The following is a 20,121-nucleotide window of genomic DNA, read 5'->3' as shown; positions in this document are numbered from 1 at the left end:
GTCTCTACTAAAAATACAAAAAAATTAGCCGGGCGTAGTGGCGGGTGCCTGTAGTCCCAGCTACTCAGAGAGGCTGAGGCAGGAGAATGGCGTGAACCCGGGAGGCGGAGCTTACAGTGAGCCGAGACTGCGCCACTGCACTCCAGCCTGGGCGACAGAGCGAGACTCCGTCTCAAAAAAAAAAAAAAGACATAGATTCTCCCAAGAAGCAACAGAAAAACCAGCAGCAGGCTCTGAGTATTTATTTCAGTTAATAGTAGTCTCCCAGGGAAGACTGGGGGAAATATAGGTGTTTCTGTCAACTCCAGGAAAATCACAGCATCATATGAGAGTACTCAGACCTGCTGCCCACTGAGGAGTGGGCTGTTTTCACCAACGGGGCAAGAGCGGAAGATGCGGGGCAGACGCAGCCAGTGACTGCTGCTATGTGGCAGCTGGGGAACAGAGAAGTCTTGCTTCATAAGTCTGCGCCTGATATTGGGAGAAGGGGTAAACTGGTTAGCAATGGACAAAGGTAGCTTGTCTGTGCTTCTCCAAAGAAGGGAACACACCCATATCCCAGTCTGCTTAGCCTTAATCCTAGCTTCCTCCCCTTCTCCTCACCTCCAGGGTTTACCCTCTCTTATTTCTGTGGTAACCTCTGTCCATTCCTCCCTCACCCCGTAAGCTTTCCTGCCTGAGGACCATGCCACCCCAGGCCTGGGGGATCTGCCCTTCTTGCAGGTAGAAAACTCAGTTCACCCCAGGCCAGGCACGGTGGCTCACGCCTGTAATCCCAGCACTTTGGGGGGCCAAGGAGGGCAGATCACGAGGTCAGGAGTTTGAGACCAGCCTGGCCAACATGGTGAAACCCTGTCTTTACTAAAAATACAAAAATTAGCCAGGTGTGGTGGCGGGCACCCGAAATCCCAGCTACTCGGGAAGCTGAAGCAGGAGAATCACTTGAAACTGGAAGGTGGAGGTTGCAGTGAGCCAAGATTAAGCCACTATACTCCAGCCTGAGCAAAAAGGGTGAAACTCTGCCTCAAAAAAAAAAAAAAAAGAAAATTCAGTTTACCCAAACTGCCCCCACTCTTCATATTATTAACAACAATCATTAATATCAATTATTGCACTCTTGCTTCAGAGCCAGGTGCTTTACTCATTGTTTCTAATCTTTACAATAGCCCCACAGGGCAAGTATTAGTTTACCTACTTTTCAGAGGCTTAGACAGGTTAAGCTACTTCCCCCAGGTTCCACAGGCAAGACTGCAGCCCAAGTCTGTCTAACTTACAAGCCTGGGCTCTTTCCTGGACACCATGCTTCCTCAATGGGAGAGGTGGTTTCTTCTCCCCTTGAGGAAGAGTGAGTAGTGATAATAAGGGATAAGGGGGTCTGAGCTGTGTGATGAGGCCCTTACCTATATATCAGAGATGCAAGGACCACAGCCATCAACACCAGCAAGATGCCCACGAACAGCGGAGCCTGCCCAAGGCCTGCTTCTTGACCTGTGAGAAGAATCCCAGGCACTGCTTCACTCAGTGTCTGCTCCTTGCCAGCTGCCTTCTGTCCACTCCCTTCCTCATCTTAGCTCTTGTCCAAGGACCTACCAGGCATGATAAGCTGGGTGCTGACCACTGCCAAGCTGCTGGCATCAGCCAGAGACACATTGAGGCAGTATGTCCCCGAGCCACCCTTCAGTATCTGGTGCAGAACCAGCTGGCAGGCTGGGCTGGGTAGCACAGGCTGGCACACCCGCTGGGCAGGGGGCTGGCACCCTGGCGATGAGATCTCCATGCAGGCTTCCTTGGGCAGCCTGGAAGAGGTGTCAGCATATATAAAGGGATCTGGGAAGGGACACTAAATGCCAGAGAGCAGAGAAACAGTCAACCCAAGAGTTACCAGCACACTAGTGAGACACTCACCCGCCTTGGCAGGACACAGTCAGCTCAAATGCATCCCCCTCACTGGATGGCACAGCCTGCAGGATCTCGGCACTTTCAATACCCTCTGCAGAGTTGCAAGATTATCAAGTTAGGATTCCTCTACCTGGCCTCCCCAAAAGCCCAGAGACAGGAAAGCCCCAGGGCTGCTCCACCAATCCCATCCCTGTGCTTTCAAATGAGGACTCTGGCATTTGGGTATTCTTCCTATCTAGGTGAGTAATTCCTCCCAAGGTGTGCTTCCACTGACCAGCCCTGCGCAGCACACAGCTGCCTCCATCAGCCCCCAAAGTAGGCAAGACTCACGGACGATGTCCAGGGTGACGGAAAAGGAACCATATCGATACAGAACACAATCCAGGGGGACTTGTCTCTTCACCAGCCTTAAGGTGGCTGTACTATCCGGCAGGGGGCCCAGGGAACCTGGCAGGAGAGGATCAAGGAGGCAAGATCAAGAGACAGATGACTCATCTGGAGGCAGAGGCCAAGCAGGCATTTCTTCAGGTTGAACCAGAGTTACTGGATTCTGGAGTCACAGGCTTGGAATCAGATAAGACCTGGGAAACCTTATTCTATAGATAAGAAAACTGAGGCCCAGAAGAAGAAGATGACTCCTCCAGAGTTAGGGGTGGCACTGGAGTTTTAAAAAATCCTCAAGTGTTTATCACACCCCACAATATGCCAGGTCCTAGGCTAGACATTCAACATGTATCAACTCATTTAAGCATCACTGTTTCATTCCTCCCTTTTTGCTTTGGGATGGGAATCCAGGGTGGGAAATGGAAGGATCAGGATCTCGGAATCTGGGAAGGATTTTCGTGCATTTATGCTTGAACAGAAAATGAGCTATAAATATTATGTAAATGATCACAGTCTGTTCCCTGGTCTCGCCAACCGTTCTCAGCAGTAGAGAAAGCAACAAGCTCTTCCCTCATGGCCTAGGGGAAGACCTTGGTTTCCTGAACTCCAGACCTATTCCATGTCAGTAAGAGAGACTGGAGGGCTTTATAGCCAGGCCAGTGGGAGCTCTGAAGGGACCATAGTGCTAAGCAAAGGATTGGGTAACATCTGAGTCCCGGGTAAGACTTACAGAGTAGAGTAGGGTACCCCACCTCCATGAACCTCATTCGCCCTGATACTCTTACCTGTAATACTTTCCGTAGACATGATTGAGCTGGCATCTGGACCCTCAGGCTCAGGGGTAGGTAGCTCTCTAGCTGTGGTCTCCACCCACTCTGTAGTTGTTACCTGTGCAGCTGTGGTTCCAGAAGGCACTACAATTGATACCTCTGCAGGTGTCATACCTATAGCCTCTGGAGTTGACATCTCTGCCAGTGTGGTACCCATGACCTCTGAAACTGGCACCTTCTCAGGTGTCGTACCTGTGCTCTCTGCAGTTGGCATCTGCACAGGTGTAGTGCTTATGACTTCAGTGGTTGGCACCTGCACAGATGTGGTTCCAGAGGGCTCTGCAGTTGACACCTGACCAGGTGTAGTACCCATGACTTCTGTAGTAGGCACTTGGCCAGCTGTGGTGTTAGGGGCCTCTGCAGTTGGCCTGTGCCCATCTGTGGTGCCTGGAACTGGGGAGGAGCCACAGGAGGTAAGAGGAATGGCAGCCTGCAGGACCACCTGGGCAGTGACTGGGCCAGGCTCCAGGTAAGTATGAGTGACCACAATTGCCCGAGAGATCAGGGTTCCACTACTGTCTCCAAAGTCCCAGGTGTAGGAGAGGTCAGCTTCAGCCAGATAGCCACTGGGGTCATGGAGCTGGAGGGCAAAGGTCAGAGGCTGATTTCTCAGGAAGTGCTTGTTCCCTCCATCCAAGGCCCGCAGCTGGGACACGCTCACAGAGAAAGGCACCTGGTCTGGGATTGGAGCCAGAAAAGGTGAGAACCAGGCCTGAGCCACAGCTTCTCCTTTCACAGCCACGCCCTCCAACCCCAAGCTGACTGGCTGGCCCTTCACTGGCACTAAGCCTCACATTTCTCTGCCTTGGTCTTCCTGGCCCTTCTACTTTAAGTTTGCACAGCATTTCACCTTTCCCCTTCCCAGTCCATCCAAGCCTCCCTGCCTTCTCTTGCCCTATGACTGGCCTTGCCCCTTCCTAAACCCTTACCAATAATGGTGAAGGCTGAGCTGGAATGAGCAAGAGGCACATAGCTCTGGGATCCCCGGCGATGGTAGACAGTCACTTCCATGGTGTGTGTGCCCAGCATTGCCCTGCCTGTCCCAATGCTCAGCCCAGACACTGGGCCCCCTAGAACTTGCCAGTATTGGCCTGAAGTTTTTGGAATGAAAAGCAAGGAAGAAGAGATTACTGGTCAAAGGGGACTGAGGGACAGGCTTAGAAACAGGGCACTGGAGATGGGAGGTCAGGAGGTATGATTACTTCTGAGGGTGTTTGGAAGGCTGTGATATGGGGGGACAGGGAAGGGGTCCTAATGAGGCATTCCATGGGGTAGGACTACAATTGAGGAAGAGCTGCCAGAAAGAATTATGATAGAGTTGAAGGGGGCTAAGTGCTATGAAAGAGAAAAGATCCAAGAGGAAAATGAAGGTTAGAGAAAATCACAGAAGTTAAGGTGGAAGTGGCAGCCAAAAGAAAGGTGATCAGGTAGAAAGAAGTAAACACAAGTGTGGATGACAGGCTGAGAAGGGAGTCCCTCACCCCAGGTCTTCCAGACATAAACAAAGCTTCTCTTCTGAAACCAAGGGCCAGATGGGCAAGGTCCACCATCAGGGAAGACGCAGGCATCATCAGTTTCCTGGGGATACACTGGCTGTCCTCCCCACACCTGGCTCCCTGAAAGGTAAAAGCAGAGTCACTCTCAAACCCTGGCATTCTTTTTTATATGCCAAAACCCCTAAAATTGCTCCCAGGGTATCAGAGAGGGGCTCTGGGAATATTCCCTAGCTAGAAAGTACATTCTCCATGGTATAACCATTTGAGGTGGTAGTTGGGGGTTGAGGGTGTGGAAACTACATTTTTTTTTTTAGAGACAGGGTCTTACTCTAATATCCAGGCTGGACTGCAGTGGTGTGATCACAGCTCACTGGAGTGTCAACCTCCCAGGGTCAAGCAATCCTCCCATCTCAGCCTCCTGAGTAGCTGGGACTACAGGTGTGCACCACCATACCCAGCTAATTTTATTTTTTTGTAGAGACAGGGTCTTGCTATGTTGCCAGGGCTGGTCTTGAACTCCTAGGCTTAAGCAATCCTCCCACCTCGGCCTCCCGAAGTGCTGGGTTTACAGGCATGCACCACCGTGCCTGGCCGGAAGCTATAATTTAATTGGCCAGGTGTGGTGGCTCATGGCTATAAACCCAGCACTTTGGGAAGCTGAGGTGGGAGGACTGCTTGAGGCAAGGAATTCAAGACCAGCCTGATCAACATAGCAAGACCCTGTCTCTACAAAATACATTTAAAATAAATTAGCCAGGTGTGGTGGTATGCACCTGTAGTTCCAGCTACTCTAGGGGCTGAGGAAGGAGGATCACTTGAGCCCAGGAGGTTGAGGCTGCAATTAGCTATGATCGCACCACTGTACTCCAGCCTGGAAGAGAGAGAAGGACCCTGACTTTAAAATAAATAAATAAATAAATAAATAAGAAAAAGAAAATAAAAAGAAGATATGTGTGTGTATATATATTTATATATATATATAGCCACATATCAAAATATTTAGAGTGATTTGCTCTAGCTAGTGGAATAAAAATAACAGCACTAGGGGGCCAGGCGCAGTGGCTCACACCTGTAATCCTAGCACTTTGGGAATCTGAAGCGGTTAAATCACCTGAGGTCAGGAGTTCAAGACCAGCCTGGCCAACGTGGTAAAACCCTGTCTTTACTAAAAATACAAAAATTAGCCAGGCGTGCTGGTGGAAGCCTGTAATCCCAGCTACCCAGGAGGCTGAGGCAGGAGAATCACTGGAACCTGGGAGGTGGAGGCTGCAGTGAGCCAAGATCGCACCACTGCACTCCAGCCTGAGCGGCACACCGAGACTCTGTCTCAAAAATAAATACATAAATAATTAGCAGCACTAGATAACAGTTATTTAGCCTTTACTGTAGGCTAGAGCAGACATTACATTAAGTACTTTACACATATTATCACATTCTAATCCTTACAACAATCCTTTTTTCTTCGGAAATGGAAACACGATGAGGTGGGCAGATCACTTGAGCTCAGGAGTTGGAGACCAGCCTGGGTAACATGGTGAAACCCTGTCTCTACTAAAAATACAAAAGAATTAGCCAGGCATGGTAACATGTGCCTGTACCAGCTACTTGGGAGGCTACTCCCAGCTACTCAGGAGGCTGAGGCGGGAGGATCACTTGAACCCAGGAGGCGGAGGTCGCAGTGAGCTGAGATCCTGCCACTGCACTCCAGCCTGAGCGACACAGCCAGACTCTGTCTCAAAAAAAAAAAAAAAGAAAAGAAAAAAGAAATGTAAATACAAAACAAGTAACTTGCCCAAGGTCACATACCAAGGACAAGTTTAAATATAGGTCTGTTCAACTTCTAGGTCCCCTGAATTCTGCTGTCCTCCACTTTAGGGACTGTAATTTTCTTTTTCTTTTTTCTTTTTGAGACAGGGTCTCACTCTGTCACCCAGGCTGAAGTGCAGTGGCGTGATCATGCAGTCTCGACCTCCCAGGCTCATGATCCTCCCACCTGAGACTCCTGAGTAGCAGGGACTACAGCTGTAATTTTCTTTTCTTTTTGCTTTCTGTTTTTTTTTTTTGATGGAGTCTCGCCCTGCGGCCGAGGCTGGAGTGCAGTGGCATGATCTCGGCTCACTGCAAGCTCCACCTCCCAGGTTCACGCCATTCTCCTGTCTCAGCCTCCCGAGTAGTGGGGACTACATGCGCCTGTCACCACACCCGGCTAATTTTTTGTATTTTTTTTTTTTTAGTAGAGACGGAGTTTCACCGTGTTAGCCAAGATGGTCTCGATCTCCTGACCTCGTGACCCGCCCGCCTCGGCCTCCTGAAGTGCTGTGATTACAGGCGTGAGCCACCGCGCCCGGCCTTCTCTGTGTTTTTAAATTTTAACTACAATGCGTATGTATTACACGTATAACTTGTTTTAAAAAGTAGAGGAGGAGGCCGGGTACGATGGCTCACGCCTGTAATCCCAGAACTTTGGGAGGCGGAGGCGGGTGGATCACAAGGTCAGGAGATGGAGACTATCCTGGCTAACATGGTGAAACCCTGCCTCTACTAAAAATACAAAAAAAATTAGCCGGGCATGGTGGCGGGCGCCTGTAATCCCAGCTACTCGGGAGGCTGAGGCAGGAGAATGGCGTGAACCCGGGAGGCGGAGCTTGCAGTGAGCCGAGATCGCGCCACTGCACTCCAGCCTGGGTGACAGAGCAACACTCCGTCTCAAAAAAGAAAAAAAAAAGTAGAGGAGGAAGGGGCATTCCCTGAGCTCACTGGGCATACCAGGGAACCTGAGCCCTAGGAATAAGGACCTAGAATAGAGAAGTACTCACCATTGATGATGGTATTGTTGACCCAGATAACTTGCCCATCTGGCAATACCTTTTGGCTTCCAGGGAAGTTCAAGGCAATAGAGAAGGAGGCATTTGCACCAATCAGTGTAGGCCCATCATTACTGACCTTAAGGGACACTTGACCACCTGGGAAGGAAAGCTACATTAGCTGGGACTCCTGGGCTTCCCCTCCCTGTATATGTTTCCCCTCCTTTTCTTCCCAAGCTATACTCAATGCAGTTCATCTTGCTTTTTTCCTCATCCCACTCCCACCATGCCCTCCCCTGGAACTTCCAAGTTCCTACCTCTCCAGCAGTCAAGTCTCTGGGCTTCTGTCCACTCTGGATACAGCTGCCTGTTCCAGGCTTTGGTTCTGAGTTGCCTTGAGACACCAAGCCAGTCCTGGTTTCTGGGTCCTAAAAGGAATGTGCCATGAAGGGCCCTAGGATCCTTTCAGTTCCTTCTCAGGGATAACACTCTATTCATGTCACCCCATTCATTCTCACATTCAAAGTGCATTTTTTTTTTTTTTTTTGAATTGGAGTTTCGCTGTTGGTGCCCAGGCTGGAGTGCAATGGTGCAATCTCGGCTCATTGCAACCTCTGTCTCCTGGGTTCAAGTGATTCTCCTGTCTCAGCCGCCCGAGTAGCTGGGATTACAGGCATGTGCCACCATGCCAGGCTAATTTTGTATTTTTAGTAGAGATGGGGTTTCTCCATGTTGGTCGGTCTGGTCTTGAACTCCTGACCTTAGGTGATCTGCCCACCTCGGCCTCCCAAAGTGCTGGGATTACAGGCGTGAGCCACTTCGCCTGGCCGAAGTGCATTTTTAAAACTCATTTTTTTTTTTTTTGAGACAGAGTCTCGCTGTCGCCCAGGCTGGAGTGCAGTGGTGAGATCTGGGCTCACTGCAGGCTCCGCCCCCTGGGGTTCACGCCATTCTCCTGCCTCAGCCTCCCGAGTAGCTGGGACTACAGGCGCCCACCACCTCGCCCAGCTAATTTTTTGTATTTTTAGTAGAGATGGGGTTTCACTGTGTTAGTCAGGATGGTCTCGATCTCCTGACCTCGTGATCCGCCCGCTTCGGCCTCCCAAAGTGCTGGGATTACAGGCGTGAGCCACCGCGCCCGGCCTTAAAACTCATTTATTCAGCTGGATGTGGTGGCTCATGCCTGTAATCCCAGCACTTTGGGAGGCTGAGGCGGGTGGATCATGAGGTCAAGACATAGAGACCATCCTGGCCAACATGGGGAAACCCCGTCTCTACTAAAAATACAAAAATTAGCCGGGCGTGATGGTGGTGCGCACCTGTAGTTCCAGCTACTCAGGAGGCTGAGGAAGAAGAATTGCTTGAAACCGGGAGGCAGAGGTTGCAGTGAGCTGAGATTGCACCAATGTACTCCAGCCGGCGATAGAGTAAGACTCCATCTCAAAAAAAAAAAAAAAAAAAAAAAAAACCCTTATTTATTTATTTATTATTACTTTTTTTTTTTTTTTTTTTTTTTGAGATAGAGTCTCGCTCTGCCCCCTAGGCTGGAATGCAGCGGCATGATCTTGGCTCACTATAGCCTCCACTTCCTGGATTCAAGCAATTCTCGTTCCTCAGCCTCCCAAGTAGGTGGGACTACAGGTGCCCACCACCACACCCGACTAATTTTTGTATTTTTAGTTTCACCATGTTTCATGGTTTCGCCATGTTGGCCAGGCTTTTCTCAAACTCCTGACCTCAAGTGATCCATCCTCTTCGGCCTCCCAAAGTGCTGGGATTATAGGCGTGAGCCACCGCGCCTGGCCTGTTTTGTTTTAAATCAAGACATAATTCACATAATATAAAATTTACTTTTAGCCAGGCACAGTGGCTCACATCTGTAATCCCAGCACTTTGAGAGGCTGAGGCAGGTGGATCACAAGGGTAGGAGTTCAAGACCAGCCTGGCCAAGTGAAACCCTGTCTCTACTAAAAATACAAAAATTAGCCGGGCGTGGTGGCGGGCACCTGTAGTTCCAGCTACTCAGGAGGCTGAGGCAGGAGAACTGCTTGAACCTGGGAGGCGGAGGTGGCAGTGAGCTGAGATCATGCCACTGCACTCCAGCCTGGGCTACAGAGCGAGACTCCATCTCAAAAAAAAAAAAAAAAATTTACTTTTGAACATGATCAAATTTGTGTTTTAGAAAGATCACGATGGCAAGCAGTGAGGAGGATGGATTAGAGGCTGGCAGAGATTGGGGATGGGGACAGGGAAGACAAAATTATTGTAACTGACCAAGAGAGGTCTGAGAAGAAAAGGATATGCTGGACCTCCATCTGCCCCACCCAGGTCCAACAACTATCAACACCTTGCCACATTTGCTTTGTTTATCCTTACTAGTTGTTGTTTTTGTTTTTGTTTTGGCTAAAGTATGTAAAAGCAAATCCCAAACATTGTGTTTTTTTAACCCTACAAATTTAAAAAATATGAGTATTTTCTTGCATAAGCACAATGTCATTTCATGCTAGACAAAATTATCAAACTCAGTCCATATAAAATTTCATGAATATCTGGAAAAATGTCTTACGATTTTTAAAATCAGGATCCAAAATATAAGTACAGTCTTTTTGTTAAGAGCCTTAGGTGGGTGGGTGTGAACAGACTCTTTCCAGGATACATTAAGGAATATAGTAAAAGAAAAAGACTCGAAACTGCAGCACAGCGAGGAAAATCAGATCAAGGAGAACTTCCTAGAAATCTGTGAGACTAAACATCTAGGGAGAAAGCGGGGCTGGGATATAATGTATATATTTCAGCACAGCAGAAACTACCCTCACCCCACTTTTCCCTTTCCTGCAGAAACCTCTCTTCCCTCCCCTTCCCTCCCCTCTCCTCTCCTTTCTGTATATACTTCAGCACAGCAAAAACTACCCTCACCCCATTTTTCCCTTTCCTGCAGAAACTTCCTTCCCTTTCCTTTCCCTCTTCCTTTCCCCTTTCCTTTCCTTTTGATACAGGGTTTTGCTCTCTTACCCTGCGTGCAGTGGCACGTTCATCGCTCACTGCAGCCTCAAACTCCTAGGCTGAAGCTATCTTCCTGATTAGCTTCCCAAGTAGCTAGGACTACAGGTGCTCACCACCAGGCCCGGCTAATTTTTTTTTTTTTTTTTTTTTTTTTTTGAGACAGAGTTTCACTCTTGTTGCCCAGGCTGGAAGGCTGGAGTACAATGGCATGATCTCAGCTTACTACAACCTCCGCCTCCCGGGTTCAAGTGATTCTCCTGCCTCAGCCTCCTGAGTGGCTGGGATTACAGGCATGTGCCACCATGCCCAGCTAATTTTGTATTTTTGGTAGAGACTGGGTTTCTCTATGTTGGTCAGGCTGGTCTCAAACTCCCAACTTCAGCTGATACACCTGCCTTGGCCTCGCAAAGTGCTGGGATTACAGGCGTGAGCCACCAAGCCTGGCCTAGGCCTGGCTAATTTTTTTACTTTTTGTACAGACAGGGTCTCACTATGTTGCTCAGGCTGGTCTTGAACTTCTGGGCTCAAGCAATCCTATGGCCATGGCCTCCCAAAGTGCTGGGATTACAGGTGTGAGCCACCACACCCAGCCTCCTCATCTCCTTTCTTTTCTTTTCTTTTCTATTTTTTTGAGAGAGAGTCTTGCTGTGTTGCCCAGGCTGGAATGCAGTGGTGTGATCTCGGCTCACTGCAACCTCTGCCTCCCAGGTTCAAGCGATTCTCGTGCCTCAGCCTCCCAAGTAGTTGGGATTACAGGTGTGTACCACCATGCCCAGCTAATTTTTGTATTTTTAGTGGAGATGGGGTTTCACCATATTGGCCAGGCTGGTCTGACCTCAAGTGATCCATCCGTCTCAGCCTCTCAAAGTGCTAGGATTACGGGCATGAGTTACTGTGCCGGGCCTCATCCCCTTTCTTTTTTTTTTTTTTTTTTTAGTATATGTGCTGCCGAAGCGAGCACCCCCTTTCTTTTTTTTTTTTTTTTTTTTTTTTTTTTTGAGACAGAGACTCGCTCTGTCACCCAGGCTAGAGTGCAGTGGCATGATCTTGGCTCACTGCAACCTCCGCCTTCTGGGTTCAAGTGATTCTCCTGCCTCAGCCTTCTGAGTAGCTGGGACTACAGACATGTGCCACCATGCCTGGCTAATTTTTGTACTTTTAGTAGAGACGGGGTTTCACCATATTGGCCAGGCTGGTCTCAAACTCCTGACCTCGTGATCCACCTGCTTCAGCCTCCCAAAGTGCTGGGATTATAGGCATGAGCCACCGCACCCGGCCTCATCCCCTTTCTAATGTGTGCTGTAACCCTAGTTGACTCTGCTGGGAGAGGATCTGGAATCATCTATTGAGCATCCCACCACTACAGCAAGAGAAGTCATAAGATACCCCATTCTTTCTCCACTTCCAACTCTCCTCAGAGCAGCACGGGACATTCCAGACCCTCTCACCACCCCACCCCCGCCCCTTGCTCCTGTCACGAGGCCCAATCCCCCAGAGCCCTTTCATGTGATGCTCAGCTGAGACCCCTCTGCCTATCTCTCCCAGCCCCAGAACAAAAGGTCTGGGCTGTGTTCACCCGTACCCATCCCAAGAGGAGAGGATTGTATCTCCTTAGTGTTCTTACCCAATACCACATTCTCTGACTCCCCACTTTAAATCTCCTACCCCAAGAGATGTTTCCTAAAAGAGTCTCCCGCACATTTCACCCCTTTGGAGCCGCTGCTCCAGCTCACTGCCAAGGAAGCCTCAGAATCAGTGCCACAGAGACCTTCTATCCTTCTGCCTCTCCAAGCATATGAGATTATTTTCAGGCTAAATCCCAAATCTCCATGTAGGGAGGGAGCCCAGCTGCCCACATCCTCACTAAATCAAATGAGTGGGAGATGCCTGAAATATTGCCGCTATCTCCCATTAGGAGGACAGAAACCAGAGCAGGGGGAATTCATCCCCCAGTTCACACCTGCTCATGTCCACATATCCACACATACCTTTTGTAGCCCCCACAGCCAGCAAAGCACCTATCACAGCCAAATGAAGAAGGCATCTTTTTAGCACCAGATCCATTGTGTTCTTCCCTCCAGCAACCAAAGGCACTGGGGGGACTGGGATAGGCCCCTATATAAGAAAAGGGTGCTCATTTGCATAGCCCTTCCTCTTCTCCCTCAGAGAAGGCCTGGGAGGGGCCGGAGGAGAGGAAAAAGGAAAAACTGACAAAGGGATCCTGGTCCCTAGACATTGCTTTCCCATCTTGCTACTCAATGACAGTTTCTGGTTTCACTGGGTCACTCTCATCTTGATACACTCCCGGGCAAGAGCTAACTGATAGGCAGCTGCATAACACATACCAGACACAACAGGAGAGGTTTATCATGGGAGAGTGAATTAAACCAGGAACTTCTCAAAAAGACAGAAACAGAACTCTGCATCCCAAAACAGAGACAGTGTCGGGGTAGGCTATGAGGCAGAGAGGCAACGACTCCTCTGAGGCCAAGGATTCCTTTGCAACGAGATTCCTGGCTTCCTGCTTTCCAAAGGAGGCTCCTGGACCAGGTGGAATTTAACCTTAGGTCGATACATATTTTCCCCAGGAGTGGTGAAAATAGTGAGTTAGAAATCAAGAAATCCCTACAGACTAGAGACATAGGTAGGAAACTTGGACCCAAAGCAGGTACTTGGGAAGAGTGTTCAGCCGCCCCACCGGGGAAGAAACTTGTCTAGCCCCCAAGAACCAAACTTGCCTGGGGCGGGGTCATTTGCGAGGAGGAGCGCTGGGCTCGCCCCCCGGCTCTGACGTTGACCAATAGAAAGGCCTGGGGGCGGAGCCAGGGAAACGCGGGAAGCAGGGGCGGGGCCTCTGGTGGCGGTCGGGAACTCGGGGGGAGGCGGCAACATTGTTTCAAGTTGGCCAAATTGACAAGAGCGAGAGGTGTACTGCGTTCCATCCCGACCCAGGGCCACGGTACTGGGCCCTGTTTCCCCCTCCTCGGCCCCCGAGAGCCAGGGTCCGCCTTCTGCAGGGTTCCCAGGCCCCCGCTCCAGGGCCGGGCTGACCCGACTCGCTGGCGCTTCATGGAGAACTTCCAAAAGGTGGAAAAGATCGGAGAGGGCACATACGGAGTTGTGTACAAAGCCAGAAACAAGTTGACGGGAGAAGTGGTGGCGCTTAAGAAAATCCGCCTGGACACGTGAGTGGCCTCTGTACCCGGGACTCCTAACTGGGCACCTCCTTGATTGTCCCCCCCCAACCGCCCACGGGCGAGTAGCCGTCCAGGGACCGGAAGAGAGCAGGGAGAGACTTCTTTAGAAGTGGAGAGGTGGGTTGGAGGCCAGTAGAAGGTGGAGAGTGTACTTATACTCCCTGGGGAGAGTATAGGGTGGTGTGGAATCCATGGAAAACTTTCTTCCCAAACTGAGCCGGATCGTGCTCCCAAATGTGCGACTACAGACTCGGGGAGAGAAAGGAGGTCTCTGAGATCAGGTCCAAGACTCCATGGAGTGGAGTTATGTGGGAACCGGCGAGAATCGCCTTTCTGAATGAACAGCCCTCTTCACTGCCCCACTCTCACCTTAGAATTCTCTCTTCTTTCCAAAGAATGGCAGTTGAACCTCACTGGCCCCTCTGGGGAGGCTGGGGGCTACTCCTGCATTTTTTCCCCCCATTACAGTGTCTCTGCTTCACCTTACCTACCCCTGGGAAAAGAGGAGATAATGACCTTAATATGTCCAAAAGCCACACCCTGACTACCCAGGAATTAGCTCTTACCATCACCCTTTCTCTTCTCTCACTTTCCTAGGGGGTGCTGGGTGGTGTCTCCTTGGGGGAAAGAAATGACTAGGTGGGGGGAAAAGGAATATTTGTAACCATATTCCCATCTCTGCTTTCCCCACCTCTCCAAGTGAGACTGAGGGTGTGCCCAGTACTGCCATCCGAGAGATCTCTCTGCTTAAGGAGCTTAACCATCCTAATATTGTCAAGTAAGTATGTGTCTGAGAGGTGATCCAGCTGGAAAGGAGGATAAGTTCTGTCTATACAGTGTGGGCATTTCTCTCTCTCTCTCGCACCTCCATTTCCTCAAACTTTCCTTCTCTAGGCTGCTGGATGTCATTCACACAGAAAATAAACTCTACCTGGTTTTTGAATTTCTGCACCAAGATCTCAAGAAATTCATGGATGCCTCTGCTCTCACTGGCATTCCTCTTCCCCTCATCAAGGTAATGCTTCTCATCAGCTCCTCCCATCATGGGCATGTCTTGGGGGACTGGTGGCAGGCAATTCAGGGTGATATTTTATGATCTTGGCCTCCTTCTGAGCCCTCATCTCCTATACACACACACACTCCCCTTCTTTTTGTGTCTCCTTCCCTGCTCATTATATTAATTAACCCTAGGGTTGGACTGAACAAGCAAAGTTGAAACTCTAGTGAGTCAACCTAGCAACTCAGGTGGGAGGTCAGATGAAACTCAGATAAACGGGATTTGAGAGCACTTGGTAAATTCCTCCAAAAAGCCCTTCCGTTTGGTGGAAGAACTAGCTAGTGAGTCTCTATTGCCATTTTAGGGCTGGATTCTTCACTCCCAGAGCTACTTTCAATCTATTAACAAACATTTGTTCAATGCATAGCACATAGAAAAGGGATGCAAAATTGAGTAAGACTTGGTCCTTATCCTCTCTAGGCTGACAGTCCATTGGGAGAAATAGCTTGTAAATATGTAACTATAATCCAACATAGTAAAGGCTTTAGTAGAGTTTTAGGGGCACAGAGCAAACCCAATCTGCTCACTGTAATGGAGAAACACCGTCCTCTCTTTCTCCTTTGTCAGAGCTATCTGTTCCAGCTGCTCCAGGGCCTAGCTTTCTGCCATTCTCATCGGGTCCTCCACCGAGACCTTAAACCTCAGAATCTGCTTATTAACACAGAGGGGGCCATCAAGCTAGCAGACTTTGGACTAGCCAGAGCTTTTGGAGTCCCTGTTCGTACTTACACCCATGAGGTGAGTCCCTTTATGTCTTTTTTCTCTGAGCTTCCCAAGAGGTGTTAGCTAGGGTATTCACAAAGTTACTAAAAATATCTGGCTAACAGTTTCTTACTAGGTAGAAATAATCTCTTGACATCCTAAAGAATCTTAGGGTATGCATGGAATTCATACTGTGTTGCTAACTGGGCTCACGCCTGTAATACCAGTACTTTGGGAGGCTGAGGTGGGAGGATCACTTGAGCCCAGGAGTTCGAGACCATCATGGGCAACATAGCGAGACCCCATCTCTACAAATCTACAAAAAGAAAAAATTTAGAAATAAAATTATGACCAATTTGTCTCAAGTTTTTCCAGGAAGATCTCAAATTGGGAGTTCAGTCCAGAACTATGGACTGGAAATCAGTGGGAGGAGAAAGATGGAGGGAAGGAAACTGCTTGTTAAGAGGCCAAGAGTAAGCAGAGTAGTGTTGAGGAACTGAGATGCGGGAATTTCCATACCCTATAAACCACCTCGCCACTCCGTATTCCTGTCCCTCAGGTGGTGACCCTGTGGTACCGAGCTCCTGAAATCCTCCTGGGCTGCAAATATTACTCCACAGCCGTGGACATCTGGAGCCTGGGCTGCATCTTTGCTGAGATGGTATGGAGGATTGCCCAAGTTCCACCCAGCCCCCTCCCCCTCCTCCCCACATCCAAGAACAACAGAACTGTTTCTTGGCCCAGACTTATGGCCCTTCTATCACAGGGTTCTCTCTCTAAAGTAGCACCAAGGGGAATGGTAGGAAAGGATGCAACTGTTGCCCTGATATCAACCACAATGTTAGGATATCCTAAAACAGCCTTAGTACCTAGTATACATCTCTTATCCCTGAAATGAGGTAAAGCATTTCTGCAGCTGTTTTAGCTGTAGTCTGCATATATTTGGGAGAATGATTCCATTTAGTGCCTCTTTTATTTCAGGCCTTCATTTCAAGGCTTGTAGACCTTGTTGTATGGTGCCAGCAATGTAGTGAAGACAACTGTGGTCACTTTACCCACACCCTTCATTTAAACTGCAGATTTAGGCAGGGTGCAGTGGCTCACACCTGTAATCCCAGCACTTTGGGAGACTGAGGTAGGTGGATCACCTGAGGTCAGGAGTTCCAGACCAGCCTGGCCAACATGGTAAAATCCCATCTCTACTAAAAATACAAAAATTAGTCAGGTGTGGCTACTTGGGATTACACACCTGTAATCCCAGCTACTTGGGAGGCCAAGGCAGGAGAATCGGTTGAACCCGGGAGATGGAGGTTGCAGTGAGCTGAGATCACACCACTGCACTCCAGCCTGGGCAACAGGATGAGATTCCATCTCAAAAAAAAAAAAAAAAAAAAGATTTAGATCATGTCCCCCTTCAATCTCTGCCTTTTCAGACTGAAGGATCCTTGAGGCCTGGCTTTATGTAGAAGCTCCCATCTCCTTTAATACAACAGTGCAGTGCAGTAGACTGAGTCTTCAAATCAGCAATATGTTTTATTGTCTTTTTTCTTGGTTGTAACCAAGAGCTTAAAGACCATTAGCCTATACATATGTAATGTGCATTTATCCCCCAGTGTATTACCTTACAATTATCCATATTCCTCTCAATTCATCAAAAAATATTTGTTAAGCACCTAGTGGGTACCCAGCACCATGCTAGGTGCTGTGGGGAACACAGAAGAAATGGAAGACAGTCTTTGCCCGCTGTGCTCCTATCTAGAAGTGGCTGCATCACAAGGTTGGGGGATGACCACAGTGTCTACCCCATACCCCGTGACTGGCTTGGGATATCTTTGCTACATGTCAGTGGCACCCCAGACATTCACCCCCTCCCAGACCCACCCAGTCTCGGGGATCTGCAAAGCCATGGTTGGGGGAAGGAAGGAGGGGGCGAGGAGACAGATGAAGGGACTTCATTGTCTCAGGTTCTCTGTGACTGACCCCATGAAAGGCCCTGGGGAGGAAGTCATGGGACCCTGCTGACCTTTTACTGTCTGTGGGAACTCCTTTGTATAGAGGAGAGTTTTGACTGACGTCAACGTGGGTCTTGGTATTTCCTCTTTCCCCATTTTCAGGTGACTCGCCGGGCCCTATTCCCTGGAGATTCTGAGATTGACCAGCTCTTCCGGATCTTTCGGACTCTGGGGACCCCAGATGAGGTGGTGTGGCCAGGAGTTACTTCTATGCCTGATTACAAGCCAAGTTTCCCCAAGTGGGCCCGGCAAGATTTTAGTAAAGTTGTACCTCCCCTGGATGAAGATGGACGGAGCTTGTTATCGGTGAGAGTGGGCACCTGTTTTCCCTCATTCATTTCTCCCAGGGAAAGGCTTTTCCAGGATGAAGGAAGGATGAGACCCTGAAATCTGGGCCTCAGTATTTCATTTCCCTGGTTCCTGCTCTCCCTGTTGGCACACTGATTCAGCTATGGGAGGATGGAAGTGAGAATTCTGCCTTGGGTAGAAGGAGTTCTGGTTTCCTGATTTCTGGGAACACCTGCTGCCCATTTAGTCCACTATCACATCATTGAAGTCAACATACATCTCTCCCTCTAGCAAATGCTGCACTACGACCCTAACAAGCGGATCTCGGCCAAGGCAGCCCTGGCTCACCCTTTCTTCCAGGATGTGACCAAGCCAGTACCCCATCTTCGACTCTGATAGCCTTCTTGAAGCCCCCAGCCCTAATCTCACCCTCTCCTCCAGTGTGGGCTTGACCTGGCTTGGCCTTGGGCTATTTGGACTCAGGTGGGCCCTCTGATCTTGCCTTAAACACTCACCTTCTAGTCTGGGCCAGCCAACTCTGGGAATACAGGGGTGAAAGGGAGGAACCAGTGAAAATGAAAGGAAGTTTCAGTATTAGATGCACTTAAGTTAGCCTCCACCACACTTTCCCCCTTCTCTTAGTTATTGCTGAAGAGGGTTGGTATAAAAATAATAAAACAAAAAGCCTTCCTACACATTGGATTTGCCGTACCAATCTCTGAATGCCCCATAATTATTATTTCCAGTGTTTGGGATGACCAGGATCCCAAGCCTCCTGCTGCCACAATGTTTATAAAGGCCAAATGATAGCAGGGACTAAGTTGGAGCTTTTGAGAACCACGTAAAATAAAACCACTGGGAGGAGTCTATTTTAAAGAATTTGGTTGAAAAAATAGGTCCAATCAGTTTATACCCTAGTTAGTGTTTTGCCTCACCTAATAGGCTGGGAGACTGAAGACTCAGCCTGGGTGGGGCTGCAGAAAAATGATTGGCCCCAGTCCCCTTGTTTGTCCCTTCTACAGGCATGAGGAATCTGGGAGGCCCTGGGACAGGGATTGTGCTTCATTCCAATCTATTGCTTCACCATGGCCTTATGAGGCAGGTGAGAGATGTTTGAATTTTTCTCTTCCTTTTAGTATTCTTAGTTCTTTAGTTGCCAGGGATCCCTGATCCCATTTTCCTCTGAAGTCCACCTCCTACCCCATAGGAGTTAGAAGTTAGGGTTTACGCATCATTATGAGAATGCTGACACTTTTTCAGGGCTGTGATTGAGTGAGAGCATGGATAAAAATATTTCTTTAAAAGAAGGATGAACAATTATATTTATATTTCAGGTTATATCCAATAGTAGAGTTGGCTTTTTTTTTTTTTTTTTTTGGTCATAGTGGGTGGATTTGTTGCCATGTGCACCTTGTGATTTTGTAATGACAGTGCTAAAAAAAAAAAAAAGCATTTTTTTTGTTTATGATTTGTCTGTCACCCTTGTCCTTGAGTGCTCTTGCTATTAACGTTATTTGTAATTTAGTTTGTAGTTCATTAAAAAAATGTGCCTAGTTTTATAGTTCATCTCTTTCCTCCTATTATTTACTGAAAGAATGGTGGGAGACAGAATATGAATATGTATATGTGATCACTGATTTCAGACCCCTTTTTCTAATCTCTCTGTGCATGGCTGCCCACCCCACCCCATTTTGGCTAGTGCTGACGGTGAACAAAGTGGTTATTATCGTCCCTATTTATGGCTGGGGAAACTGAAGCCTATATACTTCCTACTTCACTTTCTCCACACACCAGCAAACCTCCTTTCCCCCAGCCAACATGCCACAGACACACCACATACACATAACACACCACACACACATCATATACACACATGTACCACACACACCACGTATACATATACCAAATACACACCATATATGCACACACACCCCATACACACACACGCACACACACACACACCCATGCACATACACAGCGGCAGGAAGAGGGCTCCCGGGGAATTTGCCTTTCGACACTGCATTTCCCAGTAAGCCCGCCGTTTTTCCTTTCTGTTTCATATCACAAACAGCAAAGTTTTCCAAAGATTCTTTTATTTACATTTACATACGATTCTGAAAAAGCGTCTCCAAGCTACCACTTCTTGTAGTTGCCATTGTCTCATTCCACCAAAAAACACCTCAGACCGCCCGCCGGCCACCCCAAATACGCCTGTCCCCTGAAGCCTCACTAAAAGGAGGAAGCGCTGATGTCAGGGTTACTTAAATTCCCAGGCTCCAGATCCCTAGAAGAGGTATTTCCCTTTACGCCCGCGAATTTGTCACAGAAGGCGGGACACTAGAGCCAGCCCCAGCCAAGTCCAGGGGGAGGGGCGAAGGTCAGTAGCGGCCTTCCTAAGGCTTCCTTCAACCCCTCCTTGCCTGCCAGTCAAGTCCCGTATTTTCGCAGT

The 20,121-nt window shown here is 48.8% G+C and overlaps 2 protein-coding genes across 6 annotated transcripts; one reads left to right on the top strand and one right to left on the bottom strand.

Annotated features, from left to right (window-relative positions):
* Nucleotides 1-227: 227 nt before the first annotated feature.
* PMEL (premelanosome protein) lies at nucleotides 228-13,514 on the bottom strand. 5 transcript variants are annotated; one of them, XM_003252840.3, is made up of 12 exons: nucleotides 13,155-13,514; nucleotides 12,405-12,531; nucleotides 7,731-7,841; nucleotides 7,426-7,572; nucleotides 4,595-4,729; nucleotides 4,043-4,204; nucleotides 3,069-3,791; nucleotides 2,230-2,346; nucleotides 1,906-1,990; nucleotides 1,591-1,796; nucleotides 1,401-1,488; nucleotides 228-471 (listed from the first exon to the last, which is right to left on the bottom strand). In XM_003252840.3, exons 1-12 carry the CDS (start codon nucleotides 13,485-13,487, stop codon nucleotides 336-338), a joined length of 2,370 nt encoding a protein of 789 aa, XP_003252888.2. In that variant the 5' UTR covers nucleotides 13,488-13,514; the 3' UTR covers nucleotides 228-335. The 5 variants fall into 5 exon arrangements, with proteins under 5 accessions (XP_003252888.2, XP_030678331.1, XP_030678332.1 ...); XM_030822471.1 differs by lacking the exon at nucleotides 13,155-13,514 and having other exon boundaries at nucleotides 1,401-1,509; nucleotides 3,069-3,179; nucleotides 3,306-3,791; nucleotides 12,405-12,525; XM_030822472.1 differs by lacking the exon at nucleotides 13,155-13,514 and having other exon boundaries at nucleotides 3,069-3,179; nucleotides 3,306-3,791; nucleotides 12,405-12,525.
* Nucleotides 13,286-19,238, top strand: CDK2 (cyclin dependent kinase 2). The gene is made up of 7 exons (XM_030822482.1): nucleotides 13,286-13,601; nucleotides 14,314-14,391; nucleotides 14,508-14,628; nucleotides 15,238-15,408; nucleotides 15,932-16,033; nucleotides 17,487-17,690; nucleotides 17,964-19,238. The coding sequence occupies exons 1-7, from the start codon at nucleotides 13,486-13,488 to the stop codon at nucleotides 18,066-18,068; spliced, it is 897 nt and encodes a 298-aa protein (XP_030678342.1). The 5' UTR covers nucleotides 13,286-13,485; the 3' UTR covers nucleotides 18,069-19,238.
* Nucleotides 19,239-20,121: the final 883 nt, after the last annotated feature.

The sequence above is a fragment of the Nomascus leucogenys genome, chromosome 11, assembly GCF_006542625.1.
Source record: "Nomascus leucogenys isolate Asia chromosome 11, Asia_NLE_v1, whole genome shotgun sequence".
NCBI classification, from domain to species: domain Eukaryota; kingdom Metazoa; phylum Chordata; class Mammalia; order Primates; family Hylobatidae; genus Nomascus; species Nomascus leucogenys.
This window is presented reverse-complemented; position numbering and strand designations above follow the sequence as displayed.